The sequence below is a fragment of the Acanthopagrus latus genome, chromosome 6 (assembly GCF_904848185.1).
Source record: "Acanthopagrus latus isolate v.2019 chromosome 6, fAcaLat1.1, whole genome shotgun sequence".
NCBI classification, from domain to species: Eukaryota; Metazoa; Chordata; class Actinopteri; order Spariformes; family Sparidae; genus Acanthopagrus; species Acanthopagrus latus.
The window spans coordinates 28,369,710-28,392,159 of NC_051044.1; the positions used below are offsets into that span (position 1 = coordinate 28,369,710).

At 42.4% G+C, this 22,450-nt stretch overlaps 3 protein-coding genes across 4 annotated transcripts; 2 read left to right on the plus strand and 1 right to left on the minus strand.

Moving 5' to 3' along the window:
* Window positions 1–1,589: 1,589 nt before the first annotated feature.
* On the plus strand, window positions 1,590–9,719 carry LOC119021311 (bactericidal permeability-increasing protein-like). Of its 2 annotated transcripts, XM_037101528.1 has the most exons (17): window positions 1,590–1,686; window positions 2,272–2,333; window positions 3,424–3,531; window positions 3,627–3,741; window positions 3,842–3,970; window positions 4,057–4,212; window positions 4,309–4,372; window positions 4,731–4,791; window positions 4,876–4,967; window positions 5,082–5,258; window positions 5,339–5,398; window positions 5,481–5,648; window positions 6,804–6,871; window positions 7,007–7,049; window positions 7,133–7,196; window positions 8,195–8,271; window positions 8,435–9,719. In XM_037101528.1, the coding sequence occupies exons 3-17, from the start codon at window positions 3,429–3,431 to the stop codon at window positions 8,474–8,476; spliced, it is 1,419 nt and encodes a 472-aa protein (XP_036957423.1). In that variant the 5' UTR covers window positions 1,590–1,686; window positions 2,272–2,333; window positions 3,424–3,428; the 3' UTR covers window positions 8,477–9,719. The 2 variants fall into 2 exon arrangements, with proteins under 2 accessions (XP_036957423.1, XP_036957424.1); XM_037101529.1 differs by lacking the exon at window positions 2,272–2,333 and having other exon boundaries at window positions 1,664–1,686.
* cdk5rap1 (CDK5 regulatory subunit associated protein 1) lies at window positions 8,913–15,661 on the minus strand. Its single transcript, XM_037101531.1, has 13 exons — window positions 15,056–15,661; window positions 14,849–14,952; window positions 14,724–14,758; window positions 14,481–14,581; window positions 14,190–14,400; window positions 13,963–14,083; window positions 12,647–12,877; window positions 12,031–12,128; window positions 11,893–11,948; window positions 11,555–11,685; window positions 11,271–11,420; window positions 10,834–10,974; window positions 8,913–9,427 (listed from the first exon to the last, which is right to left on the minus strand). Exons 1-13 carry the CDS (start codon window positions 15,339–15,341, stop codon window positions 9,296–9,298), a joined length of 1,797 nt encoding a protein of 598 aa, XP_036957426.1. The 5' UTR covers window positions 15,342–15,661; the 3' UTR covers window positions 8,913–9,295.
* A 2,132-nt stretch (window positions 15,662–17,793) lies between these two features.
* ghrh (growth hormone releasing hormone) lies at window positions 17,794–20,241 on the plus strand. The gene is made up of 6 exons (XM_037101865.1): window positions 17,794–17,910; window positions 18,125–18,233; window positions 19,015–19,119; window positions 19,672–19,776; window positions 19,888–20,013; window positions 20,102–20,241. Exons 2-6 carry the CDS (start codon window positions 18,157–18,159, stop codon window positions 20,112–20,114), a joined length of 426 nt encoding a protein of 141 aa, XP_036957760.1. The 5' UTR covers window positions 17,794–17,910; window positions 18,125–18,156; the 3' UTR covers window positions 20,115–20,241.
* The last annotated feature ends 2,209 nt before the right edge of the window (window positions 20,242–22,450 follow it).

The window sequence follows — 22,450 nt, forward strand, 5'->3', positions numbered from 1 at the left end:
AAAGAGAATTTCTGTTGTAGGTCGGAGTGCAATCCTCCTCATACTTGTCACCAAACCACAGATCGTGCAAGAAATAGCTTCTCGCTTGTGAAACGCATTTTATATGTTACAATGAAAGCTACTGACAGACAGCGGAGTGGCCGTAACTAGTTGTTCGAATTCCACTGCAGATGGAATAAGTCCATCAGCAGCAAGTCATAGATGATGAGTAATGATGGTCTGAATTCAGTGAGATTAGAGGTTGCTGGCACACATACACATACACCTCAAAGATGGAGGGAAAAACGTCTAAGTGGGTCAGAAGTCCAGCAACACTTACAGTATTGTATTGTTGTATTATGTTTCGGCATGTGGCCTGAAACACATTACAAACAACATTTAAAAAGGGTATGTATACAGACCAACCATATCGGCCAATGGAGCACCGCGAAACATGGGTTGGTAATCTAGTCATGTCATGTGGTTTATCTATCTATGAATAAATAAATAACTGGCTTTAGCCAATCGTTGTCCCAGACTGACAGAGAGGTGAGGGAGTGTCCAATCAGAAACATGGGTGCTACCATGCTTGGACCATAAACTGGAGCAGCTGAGAGGTACAGAACGTGAGAACTGACCACATGTCAAATTCATGCACAAAGCAAATAGAGGCCGATCACCAAAGCAACCGCCTACTGTAACTGTAGCTGCCTTTAGCTCGTTAGCTCAGTTAGCCATGCAGCTAGCTATTCACACTGCAAGGTCGGGGACCAGGGCAGTATTACTGGAACTTTAGGACGCACGGGCCATGGCGAGCTAATTGGCACGCCAGCTTCACTTAACATCTCTGCAACATAAATGTCGTAACATCAAAACTATCTGCTACTTTCAATATTTTTATTGATTTTGAAGGTTTCGTAAAGCAGCGTATAGAACATCAAAAAATATCACTAAAAACATTGATAATGCATCATAAAAACATTATGTGATTAAAATATAATCATAAACACACACTGTGAAATAAGATAAATGGTAAATATTGAAGAGCCGCTCCACAATACATCTATCTTGCAAGATGGAATGAGATGTATGTTAGTAACAGGTAACAATATTCCTCTTAATTAAAGTTCTATACAGTTTGTTCAGTACAAGGGACTGAATCATCTTGCATTGTGTGTTCTGATGGCAAACGCTGGCAGAGGAAAAAAATAAAATAAAATACCCTCTCGCCTGCCCATAAACTTTATTTTATAATTATACACTCATAAACAAGGTGGCCTACTTTTGCACTTGTATCTCTATGTGCTGTACCGCAAATTCACTGAAGGAACTGGAAAACAACGTTATCAGCAACAGTACAAACACAAGATAGTTGAAAACTCTGTCAAACTGTGGCGGTATGAGTTTGTTTTTCAGGTAAACAGCACTCAGATAAGAGCACTGTTGGTGGATTGGGATTTTGAAGAGATTATAAGAGAGCAGGGCGGTGAAGTAATGAAGAAATGTACATTGTCGAGTGTGCTAATGTTTGTTCTATGTGGGAGATTCCCCCGGCCAGGTTCAGCTCCTGACTGACTAAATGAATTAGAGGCTGTGTGCTCCACTTCCTCTTTCACTCTGCCTATATAAATGCAAGTCCCAGTCCAGTTGTTGGTAGTCAGAGTGACACATCCGAAGCTGTCTGGTCCTGAAAAACTGCTGCTTCAGGTAAGAGCTGCTGTATATGGTCTGCATTGGTGCTACTTAAAACTTTAAGTTATCAGGAAGTGTTCTTAACAAAGGCAGATTCCAGTGTGGATAGGCTGTTGTGTTTGGTGTGAAGAATTTTTATGTACGATAGGTATTCAATTATGTGCACTTGGAAGCAAACAAGTAAGACAAGTGTTACACATTTAGTAAGTGTGTAAAGTGGCTGTAAAAAACAGGGTAGGAAAGATAGTGGCGACAGCGCTGCTTGTCTTTTGATGAAAAATAACGACTTGGGAAAAAAATTAAGTGCCGATGTCCTTGTGTGTACAGTCAGAGACGAGAGGAGTTTCATTTTTGTATTTGTTTTGTGCACATTAATGTAGAAAATAATACTTCCCTTCCTCCACCGCACTTGTGACCCACATGGAAATGTCCTGAAGACGGGTTTCCACCGATGGTCACATGTCTTAGATCATCAGTTCAGTCCTTTGCCACATTCAGAGCCTAAATCTCTTATTCGCACATGTAACATAGTGAAGTTCAAGCACCAAGGGCAGCAGAGAGGAGCACAAGATTAATTAAATGTTTCTCATTTCTCTCAAGGACTGATAGAGCTCTTCACGTGACTGCCGCAGCACTGAAAAATTGGAATTGTGTCTTGAAGCGTGAGTAATGAATATTCAAGAAAGCGCATTTTTTGTCTGTAAAATCTCAAAGATTTCTGCACCGACTCAAAGATCCACTTTCGGGCTAAAATGGTGGCCTGCGCCTTTAATCTCAGCCTAATTGAATCAAGTGCTCATGTGGTTCCTTCTTCAGCTGACAGTTAGCTCTTTCACAAGCCTGCACTGAAGCAGGAATCCCAAGGCTGCACTGGCGAGTACATGCACTCAAGTAGCTCTTCAGCACAATTACATGTATCTGTATGTCTGACACACAGTGCGGGTAGAGATGCTTTCAGAGGCAAACATATCAACTCTTCAGTCCAGGACATGAATTTGTTGTGGGGTTCATTTTCACATCAACCCTTTAATTTAAAGGTGCACTCTGTAGTTTGGGGGAAGAATTTTTAATCAGAGGAGAAAGATCTTCATTGACTGATTTTACGGCTAAACAAATTAAATATACCCACTTCGTGACTGAATTAACAAACTGACCTTAAAGGACAGCACTATTTCATACTGTTTTACTTTGTTTAAATGTGTCGGACCCTGCTACCTCTTTCTTGTCCTCTGAGAACAGCTTGTTTAGTCCGTTATGGGGAAAAAAAGTTATTCTAAAATTCAGTGTTTGATTTTCTTCTCCAAAACTACAAACTGCCCTTTTAAAAAATACATATGATATGATATGCTTATTAAAACACAAGACACCGTTAAAGGACGAACCAGTGGTTTCCACAGTTCTATGTCTGATCTCCCTGTGGGAGGGCTCCCTGTCACATTTCAGATGACTATCATCACAGTACGAAAGTAAAGAATGGTCTGTGCTTTAAGGAGAAGCCACTTAGTAAGTAATCTACGTTAAGGCATCTATCAGTGGGACGTCTGCAGAATAAGGAACCAGTAACTTGTAATAAAAGGGAGAGGCACTCTGTAAAGAGGAAGCCTCGCTGTATTGCTTCCTAAGTGTACTTTGTAGAAAAGCAAATGTGCCAATCACACAAAAGCAGAAACTTTGCCTGATTTTAAGGGTGTTATATTCAGAAAAAAACATGAGAATTCTGTCAACAATCTTGTCCTCTTTGTCTCCCAACAGTCAAGATGTCCCTGTACTGTTGGCTGGCCCTGGTGGCCCTGGTCCCTATGACCTTAAGCACCGAACCCGGGGTGAAGGTCAGACTGACAGCAAAAGGCCTTGAATATGGTAAGCACTGCAGCACCGGTTTCCCCCCGTCATTCGAAAAACGGCAACGATCTCTCCAGTGTTTCATCATCAAATTGTCTTGCATTCCGTTGCAGGCAGACAACTGGGAATGGCGGCACTCCAGGAGAAACTCAAAGCCATCCGGATCCCAGATTTTTCAGGGAAAGAGAGGGTGTCTGGCATCGGCAAGGTCAGGTACAGCCTGTCAAAGTAAGTCACCAGTTCATCCAACACTGCGCATTCTGTAAGAAAAACTGGGATACTGGGAAAACCAAGTTCCTTTTACAAACAAGCATGCGGTTTCTTTCAGCATCAATATCAAGAGCGTTGGACTGCCGACATCTGCAGTGACTCTGGTGGCAGGGACGGGTGTCAAGATGTCCATTACTGGTGCCTTTATCAGTCTGCATGGAAACTGGAGGGTCAAGTACCTCTTCATGTGAGTGAGAAAAGATTTCCTCTTCAATGCATTCAGATGTGTTGTGTGATATTTTTGCTGCAGCGGTGACGTCTCTCTCTTGACAGAAGGGACAGCGGCTCTTTTGACCTGGATGTGAGGGATCTCAGTATCTCTGCCACCATTGCCGTGGGCAGGGATGCGACAGGCCATCCCACGGTCAGCAGCGCAGACTGTGCCGCCAACGTCGGCAGCGCTAGAGTCAAATTCCACGGCGGGGGCAGGTAAAGGAAGCTCGCCGTGCACTGCGATTGAAGCCATGTTTTCGTCCTTGGCGTGCAGCGTTCCCCTCTGACCACCGTGTTTGCTTTCTGTTGCAGCTGGCTGTACAATCTCTTCTCAAAATACATTAATAGGGCTTTGCAGAGGGCAATGGAGAAACAGGTGAGGGGAGTCGAGGAGTTTCCTCTTGACGCGTTCCTCTTCTAACTTGTTCACAACTGCCAGGAGAAACTTTTACTCAGGGACTGAGAACGGCCATTGAGGAAACCCTGGCACCAAAAAACGTGGATGCTGTGTAAAACGAAATTTGGTCAGACATGTCATAATTTAGTGTTGAGGATGAATGGAGAGGAAAATCTGCCTTAGGTGTATCTCCATTTACCATTTCACTTGCTAAACAAAAGCAAACATACAATGGTGTATTCATTCTGGAAGAAGATTCGAAGAATCATTCACTCAGAAACACCGAGTGTCTTTTGGAGTCTAAGAATAGACTTTTCTCTGGTCTTTAATGTTGCAGATCTGCCCCCTGGTGACCAAGGCGGTATCTGACATGAACCCTCGTCTGCAAACTCTCAACGGTAAAAGAAAACATAATCCCTTTGTGTCAAATACTTGGGTGTCTTGATGCCAAGTGTTCTGAGAGACTTTCTACCTCGCTGCAGTTTTGGCCAAGGTGGACAAGCATGCCGAGATTGAATACTCCATGGTGTCGCCGCCCGCAGTTTCAGCATCCGCCATTGACTTGAACTTGAAGGTAAGAAAAAATTGCACACCATTATACTCCACATTTAAGGACAGGTTGGTAATTTTAAAAAAAAAAGACAAACCTGGTCATGTGAGAACTTTTCTGTCCGTCTTTGTCATTTAGGGTGAGTTTTACAACATCGGGAACCATCAGGAGCCTCCCTTCTCCCCGAAAGCCATCTCCCTGCCGCCCCAGGTCAGCAACATGGTGTACATCAGCCTGTCCGCCTTCACTGCCAACTCCGCAGGCTTCGTCTACAACAGAGCGGGAATCCTCACCCAGGACGTCACCGACGACATGGTGAGCTTCATCCCCCAAATTTCCCTCATCAGTCCACCGTCACGACATCACACTCATCTACAAACTTTCTGTCGCAACAGATCCCGAGATTATCTCCCATCCGACTCAACACCAGAACGTTTGGAGTCTTCATCCCGGAGGTGACACACACATTCCGCTGATTTAATAAGAGGCATTACCTACATTGGCAAGCAGTCAGCGGTATCTTGGTGTATTTTTCAGATTGCCAGGCGTTTCCCGGGTCTGATGATGAAACTGGTGGTGAGGACATCTAAGGATCCCTTCGTCAGTTTTGAGCCTAACAGCATGACAGTTAATGCCACCGGCACGGTGACGGCCTACGCCATCCAACCCAATGCCACGCTTACCTCTCTCTTCGTCCTGAACTTGGTAGGTTACACAGACTGGCATGACAAAAAGGTGAACACTATAGAAAACAACAACTTCTGTATATTGGTTTGCAGAAAAAAATTACTCAAGGTTACTATGCCAACCGGTAGTCCTAACTGCCCGTGGCTCCTGACTGGCTAACTGAGCTAGGTAGGTAATGGCACTCTGCTGGAAAGACCAGCATAGACCAACACCAAAACCAGCAGCGAAACACAACATATGCTGGACTTGCTGGTGACCGGCAAGACCAAAGCAGTGGCTATGGTAATATGCAGCCTACCATTAGGTTTTTTGTCTGTAGTTTGAAGCTCATATAGAGAACTTGTCAACTTTGTCTATGTCTCCCCCCCAGCGTTTGTGTGTCACAAAGACAGTGTTAGCGACATGGCTACCGACCAAAGCAAAAAAAAAACAACCCTAAGAATCCCACTTTGGCCCAGAAATCCATGATCCGAGTGCTGTGAAAAGGCAGGGTCAAACACCCAGTTGTATAAATAAATAGGGATGTTTGTTGCTTGCTGCTCAAATGGAGAATATGGCGGTGTTGAACAGTCTCAAGTCCGGCTGGGAAGGGGGAACACATCGGCAGGGGAACAGACTATGACACAATCACAGCACTCCCCATGGTCGCTTCACTCTCATTTCACCTCGGTTTCTATCACTCTTCCTCCTCACCTTCTTTGCCCCCTCCATCAGTGGGGGTCTTTTACAGTGTAGAGTTTCCACAGTTATTCCGGTCGCTCCACCGTTAACTGGGGATAGCAACTGGGTAAAACTGTGTCTGTACTTGTTTTGGTTTTGCAGTAGTCCTTATTCAATCCTCAACAGAATAGTGAACGTGAGCTTTATAGGGAACCAAGCTATATGTTGATGGTGTCATTTTTCCATTTTGCCATTACGCTGTGCCATCAGTATTAACTTAATTAAGAGAATTTAAAGCGAAAACCTGACTGTTGCCAGCCACGTTTTGCCAACCTCTGGTCTTTTATTGAGATAATCCAATAATTTGAAATTGAAAAAATGCACTAATTGACTAAAATTTGAAGATTCCAGAGGAAAAGTTAATGATCTCAATGAAAGACAATAGGTTGGCAAAAACTGAGCTGTTTACTTTAATAAGAGTTTGACTTTGACTTTTTGTAATTGTCCCTGCAGGAAACCAGCGTCAGCGCCCAAGTGTTTCTCAGCGGAATGAGGCTGGCTGGAGCTGTCAACCTAAACAGGCGAGTTACTAAAAAAAAAAAAAAAAAAAAAAAAACACTAATTGCTCTCAGAAGAGAAAAGTGGGGCCAAAAGGTCTCCGTAAAGATGAACGTCACAGACTAATTTTGCCTGTCTGTTTTTTTTTTTTTTCACAGATTTGATCTGACCCTGGGGACGAGCTCCGTGGGACAGTTTCGGGTGAGAGCTGCATTCTAACATGAGTCACCGCAGGTTCCATCAGTACCAACACAACAGACTAACCCCGACTCTAACCCCTGCAGGTCAAGTCCCTGGACAGCATCTTTGAAATGGTCCTCAAAGTGGTGGTGATACCCGTGCTGAATGGTGAGTGCTTGCATTTTCAGTTCGTACTCCCTATGAAGGAGGTGCTGTATCACTACTAAATGCTCTGCAGACAGGCTTCAGATACAGAACTGTGAATCTGTGAAAACAGCGCTGTATAAAACCGAGAAGAGAAGTCAAGCCAGTTGCAGACAAGCTCTCCTGGCTTCCTATAACTTTTAGAATTCATTTCAAATTCTTTCACTTACATTCAAAGCTCTAAATAGTCTCGTGAATTTACAAAACTAGGAATGAGGTTTACTTAAAAGCAGCGATAATCAGTATCGCTATCACTGACAATGTGAAAGGGGTCACTCGTAATGATGAGCCTACAGAGAATAACAAGCTGAATCTGCTGCTCTCCTCAGATTTATGGAGCTCTACACTGAGTTTCAGCTCATTGTTTGCCTTTGCAGCTGCAACATGCTTTAATCCACTCTCGCCACTGCAGTCAGGCAGCTTTTATTTAGAGAAAAAGCCCTTAAAACCCGCTGAACACTACCTGCTCTGTACCAAACACAGACACAGTCAGAGATTAGCTGGTGAACATGGTGGTGCAAAAAAAGCGAGATATTTCCCTTCAGAAGCTGGTAGAGACCAAAAAGAGAACTAGAGGAGAGTGAATGTTGGACAGGAATCCAATTAAATAATAATGTTGCTCCATAACTGATGGATGTGTGAATATTATGAGCAACTGTTTTTTTAAGAAAGGTGATGTGATGTGTGTCCACAATTTGTTTCTGCTGCCCCCAAGTGGCCAAAACAAAGAAAATCTCATTGCTGATTTAAAAAGACAGGCGAGAGACATCTAGTAGAATTACACTGCATTGCTGTTTTAGAGTTCATTTAACCCTGTGTGTTCTAGTTCTTTTTATGTTTATCCATTGAATGATGTTTAATATAATGAAAATATAACACAAAACCCAGGCCAATGTCAAAATAATATTTATAATGTTGGACTTTGACTTTGTTTATTAAAACGTATGAATTTTGCTTCATAGTTCAACTTGCGAAGGGATACCCACTTCCTGCACTGAGAAACATGAACCTCCTGAACACCCAGCTTCAGATCCTGAAGGTAGGAGACTGCATACGTCCTGTAAAACTGCTTGTTTTATATGCCATGGAATTTAAACGAGAGCAGAGATCTTCTTAAATGTGTAGGTTACAGAAGTCATAGCCTCAAAGCTGTTACTGACTGATGTTTCTGTGGTATTTTTTTTTTTTTTTTCTTGCTCTAGGACAATATCCTGATTGCGACAGATGTCCAGTTCACAGGTTAGAAAGGCATTTATGCAAACTGCCAGAGATCATTTCTGCACTGCACACGCCTCCATGATCACAGCCAGAGAACAACTTCTCCTACAAGCCTGAGAAACAAGACAGGCTTCTCCTCAAATCTTCTAAAATTTAGCTTTCTTTTCATGCTGTTTTTTTTCTATCTGTTAAAATTTGAACTCAGACCAGGTTTTCTATATATTAAATGTAGATTCACTTTTCCAGCAAGGTTACTGCAGCAGTCGTATAATAACAGGACTCGGTCTGCAGGACAGGGTTTGCAGTTTGTCACTACAATCATCTTCTTTATAATAACATGCTTCTTCCAAAGCACTTTCTGCTGCTGACTTTGGGGAAAAAAAATCTTTCTAAAACTTTCTGACTTTGTAGCTCACGGAGCGATTTTGGCAAATGTGCTGACCCGCGACATTTTGACTGCAGTCCCAGAAAAAAAAAAAAAAAAAAAACGTGAAGCCATCAATCAAGCACAAGACAAAACGCATAAGATGCAGTCGTTTGTATTAAATAATCACTATATCTGACATCATCTGGACAGGTTTTTGTATTTTCAGCAGTTCAGTTTGTACATACACATTGATATTACTAGTGCTGCAGCCAACAATGATTTCCATATTGACTCACTAGTCAATTAATCAACTTATCATAGCAGCTCTAGTAAGTACTGACTGTATACAAAAGCAGTCCAGGGCGACTGTAAGCTGATCCCAGTAAAACCAGCCTCTTTGTGTCACTGTCAACAAGGGGTAGTGTGCTAGTTTTCCATAGGAATAAGAGTTTGTATCCCGCGGTGACACCCGGGTCCATCAAGGGCAGGTCTCAGTCCTGCTGAGGTCTGAGGCCACGTGTTCATCCAGCTGGCAGTGCTTCACCGTGCCACTCAGGGAGCTGTGGCTGATGGCGCGGCCTCTCAGGCTCTGCGAGTTGGCCGACAGAATCTGTATCAAAGACACAGAGAGGGAATGAGTGAACGAAGAAACCTTTTAAATGACCAGACAATGCCTTAAAGTTCTCCACTGTGTTGAAATGATGTCCTCCGACTGTTACCATTGACTATAAGCAGACTGTTTGTTCGTGCTAGTTTCTGAGACCTTTTATGTGATTTTAATGAAGATGTCTAAACCTGAACACCTGGGATTGTTTTCTCATTTTAGAAGAAGAAGAAAAATCATTTCACTGCTGCTGTACTTGTATAATTGCATGTGATAAATTAAACCTTTGATTCTTGAATCTTGAAATCTGCCATTTTATGTCACATATCATGTGAAGTACAACATGGTGAAACTGGTGCTCTGCATTGAACCCATCCTGAGGGAGCGGTGGCCAGCTTATGCACCCAGGGACCGACTCCAGACCTTAGCCAGTACCTTTATCAAGATCACTGACTGGAGACGAAATGTACATGTTGTTATCTCAGATGAGAGTAGAGTGTTTTTTTACTTTTTTTTTTTTTTTTTTTTAAAAACCCATATCAGTTCTCTTTGGTGCAAAAAGCAAAAGCCATCCACACAAAGATGGACCACTGTCATTATAATGATAACAATGTGACCGTCCACATGATAACGTTCTGTCAACAGTAGCGCCAAGCGGCCGCTGCACACTCCTGCTGTGTCAGCATCTTGGGAAAATAGTTCCAGATGAGCTGTTACTGCTGCACGATGCACAGAGGGGGAAAAAAAACTAAGAAAGAAGCAAACAAAATGTAAAAAGCCTTTCAGGAAATTCCTCAAAGATGAGCAGAGTTCAGAGAATCCAACACTCGACATGACCGCTGTTGCCTTTTATTTCTTCTGTTGTATGAGTCAGAGTCAGTCATCCTGGGGACACCATCAAACGACAAGACGCACTTCAGAGACCCCATTAGTGCCACGGACTCTTTACTAAGTGTTTAACAAGTTGGATACGTAACCAAGACTGAGTGTTTCCTGAATGCCATGAATTAGTCAACATAAAAGAGGTCAGCTACAGATATAAAACCAATATTATCAGCATTCCTTCAACAATCATTTGTAGAAAAATGTCTCCAGAATCAAACTAATTGATGCCTCTGTAAATTCAGACGGATTCTGATCGGCTGTCAGTGATCCCACAGATATGGGAACGATTTCTTTGGGATCACTGACAGCCAATCTGTCTTTGACTTTATAGCTGTGATATGGACCCCGCCATCTACTTGAGTTAGAAAACTGTTATTTATCGTTCATTTTAAACATAGTATATTGTTATAGTTCCTCAGCAAATTAATACCAATATATCCGTTTTTAAATTAAAATCTACAAGTCAGGCTTGTTTTTAATTAAAAAAAAAATGTAACCAAGTGTGAGACTTTGTAAAGCTATACTACCTTCACCAGCACATAGTCTCCAGCATTGACCGGTGCACTGTTGGACTCTGCAGGCTGAGCAGAAACATCTTCTTTGGGGAAAATCACTTTGATGTTGCCATCGGTTCTCCCACACAGGTCCTGAGCAGATCTTTTACTCTCCTGCATGAAAATGGAGAGCAGAGTTGAGCGGTGTTGCCTGGTAACATGTTGCCGTAGCCTGATACAGTTGAACAGGGCTTCCTCTTTTATCCAGGTGAAGGGGGGCTTATTCATTCATAATTCAATGTCTGTATTTCTATAGGAGCCAATCAATCACCTCCCTCATATTATGAGAACGAGGTCTGTGAGGCAGCACTTGCTTTGAGCGAAATGCAAATTCCACCATGCTACCATGAAGACGCTGAGGGAGGGTGATGATTCCCATGTTCACTATCTTAGTTTTAGCGAGCACTCACTCCCTCCACCAGGACAAGCTGTGTGCTGCCGATGAGAGCGGCGTTGACCCTCGCAGCTTCCTCTCTGAACACGCCGATACACTCCGCCAGCCTCCGCTGCTTCACCTCCGCCGGCACATCGTCTTGTAGCCGATGGAAGGCGTGTGTTTTCTGAGAGAGAAACATTTACAGCCGATTTCATAGGGTGTCTGAAAAGAACACCTGAAAACAACAGCTTGGATTTCATAAGGAAATAGAGAATATTTATGTGGTATCACGTACAGCACGAACACACCAAAGCTCACCTTTCTCATGCTGTAGGCAAACAGGAAGCCCACGCTGTAGCCCACCTCCCTGATCAGAGACAGAGTCTGCAGGTGGTCGTCCTCCGTTTCCCCACAGAAGCCTGAGATGAAGTCGCTGCTGAGACTCACCCCTAACACACACACACACGCACACACACGCACACACACATTAAACCGAGAAAACACATGACTTTATCTTAAATTATGAGCAGGGAAGTGCAACATGGCTGTGATACAACAGCGGTTTTAATTTCACATAAGTCAAATATTGTACTAGTATCTTGACGGAATCCATCCTTGCAACTCAATTTAAAAAAAAAAAAAATTTTGTCGCCCACCTGGGATGATTCTCCTGACGTTCCTCACCAGATCCAGGTAGGCCTCTCTTGTGTAGCTGTAAATTCGAATAAGAGAATTTTCAAGAAACTAATTGCTTTGATGATTTGACTGGGGAATGAAGCACAGTGGTCTCTTACCCACGGCGCATCGCTTTCAGGACCTTGCTGCTCCCACTCTGGGCGGGGAGGTGGATCTGCTGACAGATGTTCCCGCGCTCCGCAATCAGATGCAAGACCTGACAACACCAGCACATAGACCAGGTCAGGAAGTCTCAATCATCATGGTTGATACAGGAAAAAGAAAGAAGCAGGATTTTGTAGGAAAGTGTAATCAAGTAGGAAAAAGTTTTGCAGCGCTTTATTTTGTTATAATCTAGAGCTTTTGAGAATGCATATTTAGCAGCTGCTGTCTTAAGCAGAAATGAAAGCAGGTGAAATGTAACAAGTCCCTGCTGTTTCTTCCCTTTTGTTTGTGCAATACATTTTTGTCAATACATTATTTATATTTCTTTCTACAGATGTTGCATGGCCATCTGGTGGTCATACTTTGGAATTATTATAATTTCTCACCCATGAATTGATTTGCCTTCTGAATGGTACATTGTTACTCCGATTGTTTTTAACATGCATTGTCTACGTTTTTAAGAATTTCCACATGAAACAGCCATCTGTTTTCCACGTCAAAGAGCACATGCGTCACACTTTGTTTGAACTTCCGAACACTCCGGACCCTTTCCGTCTGTGTGCTGCCTACCTCGTCAGGGAAATCCTTGGGATGAGGGGAAGTGAATCTGATCCTCATGTCAGGATCGATGCGTGACACTCGGTCCAGCAGGTCGGAGAAGCGCAGACCTCCCTGTTTTGGTCTGTAGACGGTCTTGAAACCCCGGCTGAGCTGGGTCAGGTCTGGGCTGCAGAACTGCTCCTCTGACGTGTCTCTGTAGCTGTTCACGTTCTGACCTAGCAAAGTCACCTCCTTCACACCCTGAACAAAAACATCCAACACACACACCACATTAAATGTCTGACCTCCTCATCCTCTACAGCGTACTAGTATTACTAACACTGAGCCAGATCAGGCGTGGTATGAACATTCGTCCTGGAGAGATCCAAACACAGGTCAGCTCACACCTGACATTAAAATGCTCACTTTCTGGGAAACTGCTCTATATGCAAACAAACGCGTACTTGAGACTGAGACAAACAGATACAAAGAAAGAAATTCTGATATAATGCTTGCCAAATTTACAAGAAGGTCCAAATAACAGAATTTGCATTAAATTTCACAAAATGTACAAAGTTTCTCCAAACACAAACCTGAGGGATTTTTAAAGGAGTCTTGGGGTTTTCTCCACAGCAGTGTGCTATATCAGTTAATCTGTACTGTATTTGTAAAATTCTGGATGTTCACTGTCAATAAAATGCTGTGTTCTTTCATGAATTTAATGTAAATTGTGAAGATGGTTTAAACAGCGTTGTCAAACAGCTGGTGAATGTTGGCAGGTAAGACGCATTTTAGGCACAGAAGCAGACAGGCTGGTACAGCGATGCCTGACATGTTTTCCAACAAAAGAATCTATTTCATGTTTTGCACTTAATGCCCAAATTTACCAAAAGTCACAAATGGAATTATCCGTTGCCATTTTGACAAGTTTAGACAAGTTTTTTTGAAGTTTCTGCGAACCCAACTCTTAAAATCACACAATGTGTGGGGAGTCCGGGGATATCGCGGTCATAGTGAACCACACAGACAGTGTTTAGTCCATTCTGCCGGTTGTTGTTGCTTCTCCTTTCTCTTGTTTTACAGAGGACATCAGTTGAGTAGGTCATCAGTGTGGCCCGCGTGCACACTGCTAAAAGAATATGGCAACATGTGTCTGAATGTGGTCTGGCTGATCTGATCTTAAATATGCACCCAATGCATCTTGGGGGCATGCACAACTGTACTTAAAGCCGTCCACTTGTGGTCAACCACTCAGCACAGATGGTTATACCAGGTCTGAACAGGGCCACTGTTTGCGTGCTTGTGATACACAAACGTAGCAGTTGAGAGTTGAAGCTCTAACTTGCCTGGTCAGACAGCATACGAACTTCCTCAAGTATGGAGCCCACCGGTCGACTCCTCTCCCTCCCTCGGGTGAAAGGAACAATGCAGTAACTGCACATGTTGTCACAGCCTCTCATGATGGACCTGCCGGCACAAAAGACACACACAAAGTCATCAGAGGCTGCAACATAATGACACAGTAACGCTCTCCAGATCAGGGTGAATAACTTCCCTCGAGAAAACAACTTACACAAAAGCACTGTATCCCTGAGGAGCACGGTGGACAGGCATGATGTCAGCGTAGGTCTCCTCTAGCGACAGCAGCACGTTGCTCGCCTGCTGACCTCCGTCAGCTACAGTCAGGAGGCGGGGGAGGTCCCGGTAGGCGTCTGGACCTGCAAGAACATCTACCAGCTTCTCCCGCTCCAAAAGCTCCGTCTTCAGCCTCTCTGCCATGCACCCTGGACAAACACAGCCACTGATCTACATTCGTTGCCTCCGTCAGACACCCCAAGTTGTGCACATTAGTCAAATAATTTACCTAATATCCCAATTTTCATTGGTGTTTGCGTCTTTAACCGTCTCTTCTTCATAACCGTTAGCTGTTGTAGTCTGTTCCAGATGGTTTCTTCAGCTTTTTCTCTGTTAAAAGAAGAGTTCAAGTCTCTCAATTAGTTGGTGCATTAAATTGCACTCATGAAAACTCTGGTAACGCCATTTTTGGTGCATTATAAAATTTTCTGTCAAAATGTAACATTTCAAAAAGCTTGTGCCTTGATCTTACCTTATGGAGCATGTTACCAGAAGGACAACATCTGCCTGTTGGGCACAGTAACATCTTTAGTCAAATGGTTTGTCACTTTTGTTTGACTGATCTTAAAATTGTAGCGAGATAAAGTTCTCCTGTACCTCACTTAAGTCAACAGTGCGTAGATAGCCCTTCCCCTGTAGTATGGACCAGGCTATGTCTGTGTCGTTCACATTCATCTGACAGCCATAGGTTTCAAAATACACTGCAACAGTGAGTCAAAACAGCAGCTCAGCATTTCTCCCAAGCACCTAACAAATCAACTTGATGTTTTGTTTTGTTTTTTATTTTTTTTTATGCAGACCAACCTTTTCTTGACTTCCCCAGCTCCAGGTCCTCAGACAGATAACTCTGATGGTCAGAGCAGTCTCCATCTGCGGCATAAGTCTTCTTGACTGACACTCCTCTGATGAAATCCTGAAAGCTCGGACCAGAGGATACCTGGGACTTGAACTTGTCTACAGTTGTCCTCCTCTCTTTAGAAGTCACACCGCTGTTAGCTAAATTAGAGCAATATCTGGCTCGGATACACCTGATGGGTTTCCAGTGTTGGGGAATGGTAAACAAGGGCTTTAACGTCCTCATGTGCTCCATGACTGTCGAAGTTAGCTAGCTACAAGAGCACAGGGTTTTTGGCTAATGTCGGACTTAGCGCTAACCGAGGAACCACATAGTGAAGTTAGCAACTTTTAGCCGACTTTGCAGCCCACACGTTGTCCCCTACGTGTCTTACGGAATAAATAGCTGTGTGGGTGAATGTCATTTAGACGCTCTTGGCAAGTGGCGCCAAAGACGCCTGAATACCAAGAGGAGTATCTCCACATTCCAACGTGACATGATAGGAACCCGGAAAACGCATTGAGCTGCCAAAAACACGAATGTTACTCATAATATCAGTTGGTGATAATGATAAATTTGAGAACGGAAGCAACAATTCTACCTACGTATATATATGTATATTACTTCTGGTACTACCACAACTATCACGACCATAACTTGTGTTTGACGTTAGCCCGCAGCCAATCGCACCAGCGCAAAACAGGGGCAACTCTTTGCCTGATTATTATTCATTTTTATTACTTTATAACATGGCGTCAGGAGCCAAATATCCTACCTGAACGATATCACCAGCACACGGTTATAATGTCAAGGTCCTGGCTGTGGATTAAAAGGGGCGGTTCTGCTCAGCAAAGACGGAACGAGAGGACAGAGACTCCTCTTGCATCGTAACAGTCCGTTAGTAAAATAGGTCCTCCGGTACGTCCAACTTCACGACCCGTCTAAAAACCTTCTTCACGTTCCGGACGTCGGCGAAAATAAGCTTCAGAGCTTCATTAGAATGTATTACCAAAATCTTGAGGAGGCCATAAATGCTAAACTGTTATTTGTAAGAGATGCGTTCTTAGTTTTCACGTTATGATCCCAAGCTGGAGCCCGAGGATGAGGGGTGGATGGGGGAGGGAAGGAGATGGGTAAAATTAAAATAAAATGAAAAATTATAGTTAGGTTTATTAAATTCTCTTTGCAGAAATGACCCCAGTGAATATAATATAATACAATTATGTCTGTTTATGCTGTCACTCCATCTGTATCACCAACTGTAAAATACAAGGAGCGCACAACATAAATAACATTGCAGTCTGAATCCAGTCATAACTGTTCTAGTTTATGAGGCTGCAATACGCCCTTTTTTCATATCCAACATGGTAGGCACTTGGTGATTCTGTTTGTTTTTTGTTGTTTTTTGTTTTGTTTGTCTTCCCCACCAGGTTCTGATCTTATAGGACAAATCCTTTGAAGGTACAGGTGCATTTGTATTTCCTCGAGGGGCAATAGCCGACGAGGCTATTTTAGTGAACAGTTTGCACAAAGCATTTAGAAAATGGTAATGTAATGAGTCAGAGGCAACACATTCTTTTTTGTCATGCAGGGAGTCAAATTTCCCCCAAATTAAATTCCATTAAAAAAAAGACTAAATGAGATATAACATGTCAACAAACAACTAAACACAGCATGGAATAAAGTATCTAGAAAATCTGAGACTGGAACAAGCCCCCAACAAGTCTCCCCTGGATGGTGTCCTGGGATACTCTCAAAGGGGACAACAGATCAAGCAGTGAGTCTGAAGATATTGGCATGTCCTAACTAGTGACCTACAAGTTGGTGAACTGTAAGAACATCTTGGGATAACCTTTCATAGAGAAAGAAACCTTAAAGACAAATGGGTACACTCAAATTGTCTCCATATTAAATCAACCCGGCTGGTGTCAACCTTACCAGAAGGCAATTTCACATGTGGATGATACCAAATCACAAATAGTTGTTTTTCTGTTCTTCACCCTGTAACAAGAAATAAGGACAAAATCTTGGGCACAATTTCCTGTACAACCACTGGAGTCACCTGTCTTATTAAGTGTCTTTGGGGCAATATGTCAGCTGCTTTTCAAAGATTAAGATGGCCGAACATCCCACACTATTCAAACTGTAAGCAAAGACAGTCCAGTTGCCCTCTCCATCCTCAGACTGGCACCCTCTGAATATGATATTTGTCTTCAGAAGGTTCATATTTACACACAAGGGGGACAACTTAAAGGGTAACTCCATCAATTTTAACTTTCAACTTAGCCACTGAGTGACATCACTGTAGGCAATTTATCAAATTAAATGCAGAAAGGCCTTCGTGACAGACACGTCATCCTTTTTTTTTTTAACAAACCTTTCCATGCATGGGTGAAAAACATGTTTGGGACTGGACTGCTCTAAAAAAGTGACCATTGTGTTCAGTATCCTATACTGTCCAACAATAGACAGTGTGTCATCCTCTCATGTAGATTTTTTTTGATTGAAATTGTTTGGGGTTTTTTTTTTATTTGAATCTGAGAAGAAAGACAAAAAGAAAAAAAATAGCATGCAGCACAAGTAAAACGAGAGAGAGAGAGAGAGAGAGAGAGAGAGAGAGAGAGAGAGATGATGATGATGTGTGATGGGGGAGTGTCTGGGCGCTCCAGGTTCAATATAAACTGACCATGGATGCAGGGCTAACAATCACTGATCCAGTGTTTCCTCAGTCCAGTCCTTTCCTGGCAGTGAGAGATGATGAACGTGGAAGGTGCCGAATAAAGAGGAACTGCAGGGACACTCTGAATTCACACAAAATATCTAGGTAATTCGTCCACCACGTGTGTAAATGTAATATCACAACTTTCACGTCTGTGATCATTTTCCAAACGAAATGTTGATGTTTTCCACCAGAGCTCGCGTGTCTGCCTGCTGTAACTTCAGTGCCCTGTGCAGAGCGATGAGGCTGGTTGAGGGGAACTGTGGTTTCAGCATTTTTTTTTTCTAATGTAATTTCTTCTCCTGTCATTTATTCCTAGCTGTCCATTCTTCTCCTGGACTGGCTGTGAGGATGGAGAAATCTGCACTGCTGCTGTTTTGTTGCCTGGTCATGTCTTTATCAGGCTCCCCGCTCTACCCGTCCATTAGGTGAGTCCTGACTGATTTACACAAATTACTGAATTTTTGTGTGAGAGTTTAATAGATTATCATAGATTGTCATTTAAGTCATTTAAATCCATGAGGATGGGTAAACTCAGGTACTGAAATTTGAAGAAAGACTGCAAGGTGTTTGAAGATTATTTTTGTGAATGTATATAAATGTGTGTGTGTGTGTGGGTGGGTGTGTGTATATATATACAAATATAATCTTGTGTGTGTATCTGACATATGTATGTGTCTGAATACAATTCTGTCAAATTTAGTAACATTAAATGATTACAAAGCTATGCTAAGTGAAATGTAAAGCATAATAATTAACTTAATATTTATAGGGATAACATCAACATGTGTAAAAGAAAAATACACAGTGTAACCTTCATTTCAGACAATGACACAAGGGCTTAAAGAACGGGCACATTCACGCATGCAGCACATGATGTTTAAACCTCTCACTGCATGTCATGGCTGTGCCCTCGGTACTTGTTATGCTAAAAAGGGTCGAGGTGTCTGCATTAATCAACATGTTACGTTTACACGGTGCCTTAATCACAGCCAAGCTGTGGAATATTTAATTTTACAGGAGTGTTTTTAAGATACTGTTTATGTCTGAAATCTAACTTCACCATCAAAACTCTGTGTAATGATTTAATCAGTGCATTTTCTGGGCAGACATTTGAATATATTTACACATCAGCAGGGGATGATGTGCGTGTGGAAGTGCTTGTGTGCGATGTTTCACATTCATTTAGTTAACGTGGATGTTGGTCAGGTTCGGCCAGAGAGATACGTCCATCCTGATGACATCTTCTATGAAGAATCCAGCAGAGCAGCTGCAGGAAGACGACAGTCCTCCCAGGGAGCTGACAGAGATACGGTCAGTTTGTTAATATGGACTGAGTGGCCGATGTAAAGGGGGGTTTAAAGGGTCTGTTTACCCAAGCCAAGAAAAAAAAAAATCTCACTTACCTTCAGGGGATCACGGTTGATTTCATTTTAAGATATCTGGCTGTTAGGATTTCCGCCTCCACCTCAGTACAAGAGAGGCGAAGGAAACTGCTTCAGTAGTCTTCACAGCCATGAAATCTTAAAAATGTTAGGTTTTGTTTTTTTATTATTATTCAACATCAGCATGTACGTCCATAAAAAGTGTACCAGTTACTCAAGCATCATTTCCAGACATCGCTGTGAACAGTTTTTAAGGAGAATCCTTATTTGTTAGAACGTGGTTCCAAAAAAAGACAGAAGGAACCCTCAACATCTGGACAAATAAGACAAAAACATCTGCACAGCTGGGCCATCATGTGCTTTTACATGAACTGACCCTTTAAGCTGGACCACCGCACCCACGGCACTGCAGTTTTACTTTATTTCTGAAAGCTACTCTTGAACACGGTCATGTAATAAAGTGTCCACCTCCTGATTTTAGCTCAGGACGCCACGCTGATGCCATCTTTACAAACAGCTACAGGAAGGTCCTGGGTCAAATCTCTGCCAGGAAGTTCCTTCAGACAATCATGGGCAAACGGCTGGGGTAGGTAGCGCAGCAGGCATGATGTCAGTTCAGTCTGCAGATCTGTGGACTGTCAGATTAACAACAGGACCACACAGTGAAACACAAACAGCTGATGGTTTCTTTCCACAGAGATGAAAGTGAGAGCTACACGAAGCGCCGGTCGGACATCTATGAAGGGACCTATAAAGAAGATCTCACCTCCATCCTGAGCAATCAGAGATACAGAGGGGTGCACGGGAACGTCATGAGGCCCAGGTGAACAACTACCATAAAGCTCATCGCTCCAGTGAAAACATTTAGCAATACTTTAAAGCGTGCTGACGTCAGTCTTTCCTCCCTGCAGACTGCTGAGTTGAGAGCTGAGATTGATGCAGCGGACAACAAAGAGATCCTCGTTTCGGCACTATTCAGCCATCACTGCTTGTTTTCTAAATCTCCCTCCGACCTGTTCTGTACAGATGGAAATGATGTTGTCATTTTTTTGTATTCCCATTAAAGCTGTGACGAAACCTACAGCCCAGCTCATGACTCCTCATGTCCAGCAGTTTAAATGTGTACTATGTAACTTTGGGGAAGAAAGATCTTCATTGACTGTTTATCTTTTTTTAATTTTTAATGCCTAATCCAACTTCATTAACAATTTCTCTTTATTTTCATGAGGGAAGAAACAAGTGCATGCTTATACGTGGCGGACCCTGCCACCTGAACAGTGTTCCTGGGACCTAATTTTCCTCAGAGAACAGCTTGTTTATTCAGTTATGGAAAGACTGATATTTTCTGACATGGTATTATTAACTCATTGATATTGTAGATACTAACATTCTGAGTTTGAATTTATTCTCCAAAACTATGTAGTGCACCTTTAAATTAAACAACCTTAATTGAACAGTAATCCAAAAGTGTGGCTACTGAAATACCAATATGGAATGATTGTATTAATTTAATCTTCAACAGCAATGGATTTTAAAGTAACTAACTAACTCTACCATACCCTAAGTCACCTTTCAGAGGAAACTATTTCAACTTTTTTAGGTAGGCTTATCAGTCGCCTTGCAGATCACTCCAATTCAGCTGCTCACAAGTTGCTTGAATACATATGATGAGCTTGTAAAACATGATGTAGTGACATATATTAAATGACCCAACGTTAGGTAAAGCATCGTTCCTCTATGTGAAGACTAGGACTGCCAAAAGGATACTGAGTCAACTGTGGACAAAAAAATCAATAACATGATTTGACTGGAGAATAGTTTTTAACATTACATTACCTGCAACCGTGATGTCATTTGCCTTAGAATAGATTTTATTGAGTGCGTTTGTGAGAGTCAAAGTGTGAGTCACATGAGTTCTGATTGTAATTGTCATTCAGTTGTCTGATGTAGAACTGACAGGATGTCGTGAACAGTCTCAGTGATGAGGGGTTGCGACTTGAAAAAAGGTTGAGAACCACTAATAAGAAGCATTCAAAATTAGTCCCACTTCAACCAGAACACTAGATATTAAAATGCTTCTTAGTCGATGCATCAGTAATAACTGTCCACTAATATATACGTCATAATGTAACACTCCATTCTGCATATTTTAACACTGGTACAGTTTGCTGATCACACGTCACAAACACACTATTCATTCATCAGGACTGTGTGGTCGTGGCTTGCCCATATTTCAACATCCCGCCCACTGTCATCAGATTCCGATTCCAGCGCTGGTAAATCCCGATTGGTGCAGGGAAGAATGTGATATCGCTTTTCAAACCGAGTCCCGCACTATTTCAGAGCAGAATAAACAGCACTGACAAAAAAAAAAAAAAAACACAAGATTTTCTTAGGTTAAGTAACCCAAACCTTTCTGTCTGTCACACAGTGAGAAGCTGGGCTTTACAGCTCCTACAAACAGGTGCTGCGACAAACTGACTGGCCCTCTTGTCAGGACTGTGTGAGCGCTAACAGAATGTGGATGATATTTTTCTCACCGTCTGTTAGTTGTGTGGCACCTGTTCAGTGGGGACCCCTGCTAGACCCTTTGTGTGGTCACAGCACAGGTACAGTCGATAAATGCTCCGCTGACTTCATGCACACTGGTTCACTGCTGGGACTGTTTCACTTTAAGAACAAATAGGCCCTTCTTGCTCAGCTACATTCATTAGCACGACAACTTTGGAAAGTGAAGCTGAAACTGAAATTCTGTGGTAGACCAATATCGAACGATAATATCTGCCACCCCATGTCTTGGTCAGGCTGTACCCCATACCAGCTTTAGAGAGATTCCTTCCTGATGTGACTAAAGATAGGGGACAAAACAGCCCTTGTTCTGCATAAAACGCATTCTAAGTTAAAAGTGAAGTTAACAGGAGACTACAGCAGTTTGGATTAGCTGTATCAAGTGGTTGCCCAATTACAATTACGGTCTTAGTACAATATTCTCTTTTTATTAAACCTCCACAGCTGCTCAGCAAGACACAATTTAAGACAAACACAAAAAGAGGATTTCAAGTTAGTTCTATTCTTATACTGTATATTTATTTAAGAGTCAAAATACATTGACTCTTAAGAGTCAATGAACAGATCAGAACAACACAAGGTTGGCTTGCCATAAGGTTTGATTTGGACCGCAAGACGTCTAGCCCAAACATTTTTAACTAATTCATCTGAAAAAAAAGCGAAAAAAACAAAAACAATGTAAGTCACAGCTA

What these genes read in the sequence shown, in the direction of transcription:
- ghrh (XM_037101865.1), top strand. Translation starts at nt 18,157, where the DNA reads ATGGAGAAATCTGCACTGCTGCTGTTTTGTTGCCTGGTCATGTCTTTA. An exon ending in CCGCTCTACCCGTCCATTAG is followed by an intron (nt 18,234 to 19,014) that starts GTGAGTCCTGAC and finishes GATGTTGGTCAG; the next exon opens with GTTCGGCCAGAGAGATACGT. An exon ending in AGGGAGCTGACAGAGATACG is followed by an intron (nt 19,120 to 19,671) that starts GTCAGTTTGTTA and finishes TCCTGATTTTAG; the next exon opens with CTCAGGACGCCACGCTGATG.
- LOC119021311 (XM_037101528.1), top strand. Translation starts at nt 3,429, where the DNA reads ATGTCCCTGTACTGTTGGCTGGCCCTGGTGGCCCTGGTCCCTATGACC. An exon ending in AGGGTCAAGTACCTCTTCAT is followed by an intron (nt 3,971 to 4,056) that starts GTGAGTGAGAAA and finishes CTCTCTTGACAG; the next exon opens with AAGGGACAGCGGCTCTTTTG. An exon ending in AGAGGGCAATGGAGAAACAG is followed by an intron (nt 4,373 to 4,730) that starts GTGAGGGGAGTC and finishes TTAATGTTGCAG; the next exon opens with ATCTGCCCCCTGGTGACCAA.
- cdk5rap1 (XM_037101531.1), bottom strand. Translation starts at nt 15,341, where the DNA reads ATGGAGCACATGAGGACGTTAAAGCCCTTGTTTACCATTCCCCAACAC. An exon ending in CTGAAAGCGATGCGCCGTGG is followed by an intron (nt 11,949 to 12,030) that starts GTAAGAGACCAC and finishes TCGAATTTACAG; the next exon opens with CTACACAAGAGAGGCCTACC. An exon ending in TTGCCTACAGCATGAGAAAG is followed by an intron (nt 11,421 to 11,554) that starts GTGAGCTTTGGT and finishes TTTCTCTCTCAG; the next exon opens with AAAACACACGCCTTCCATCG.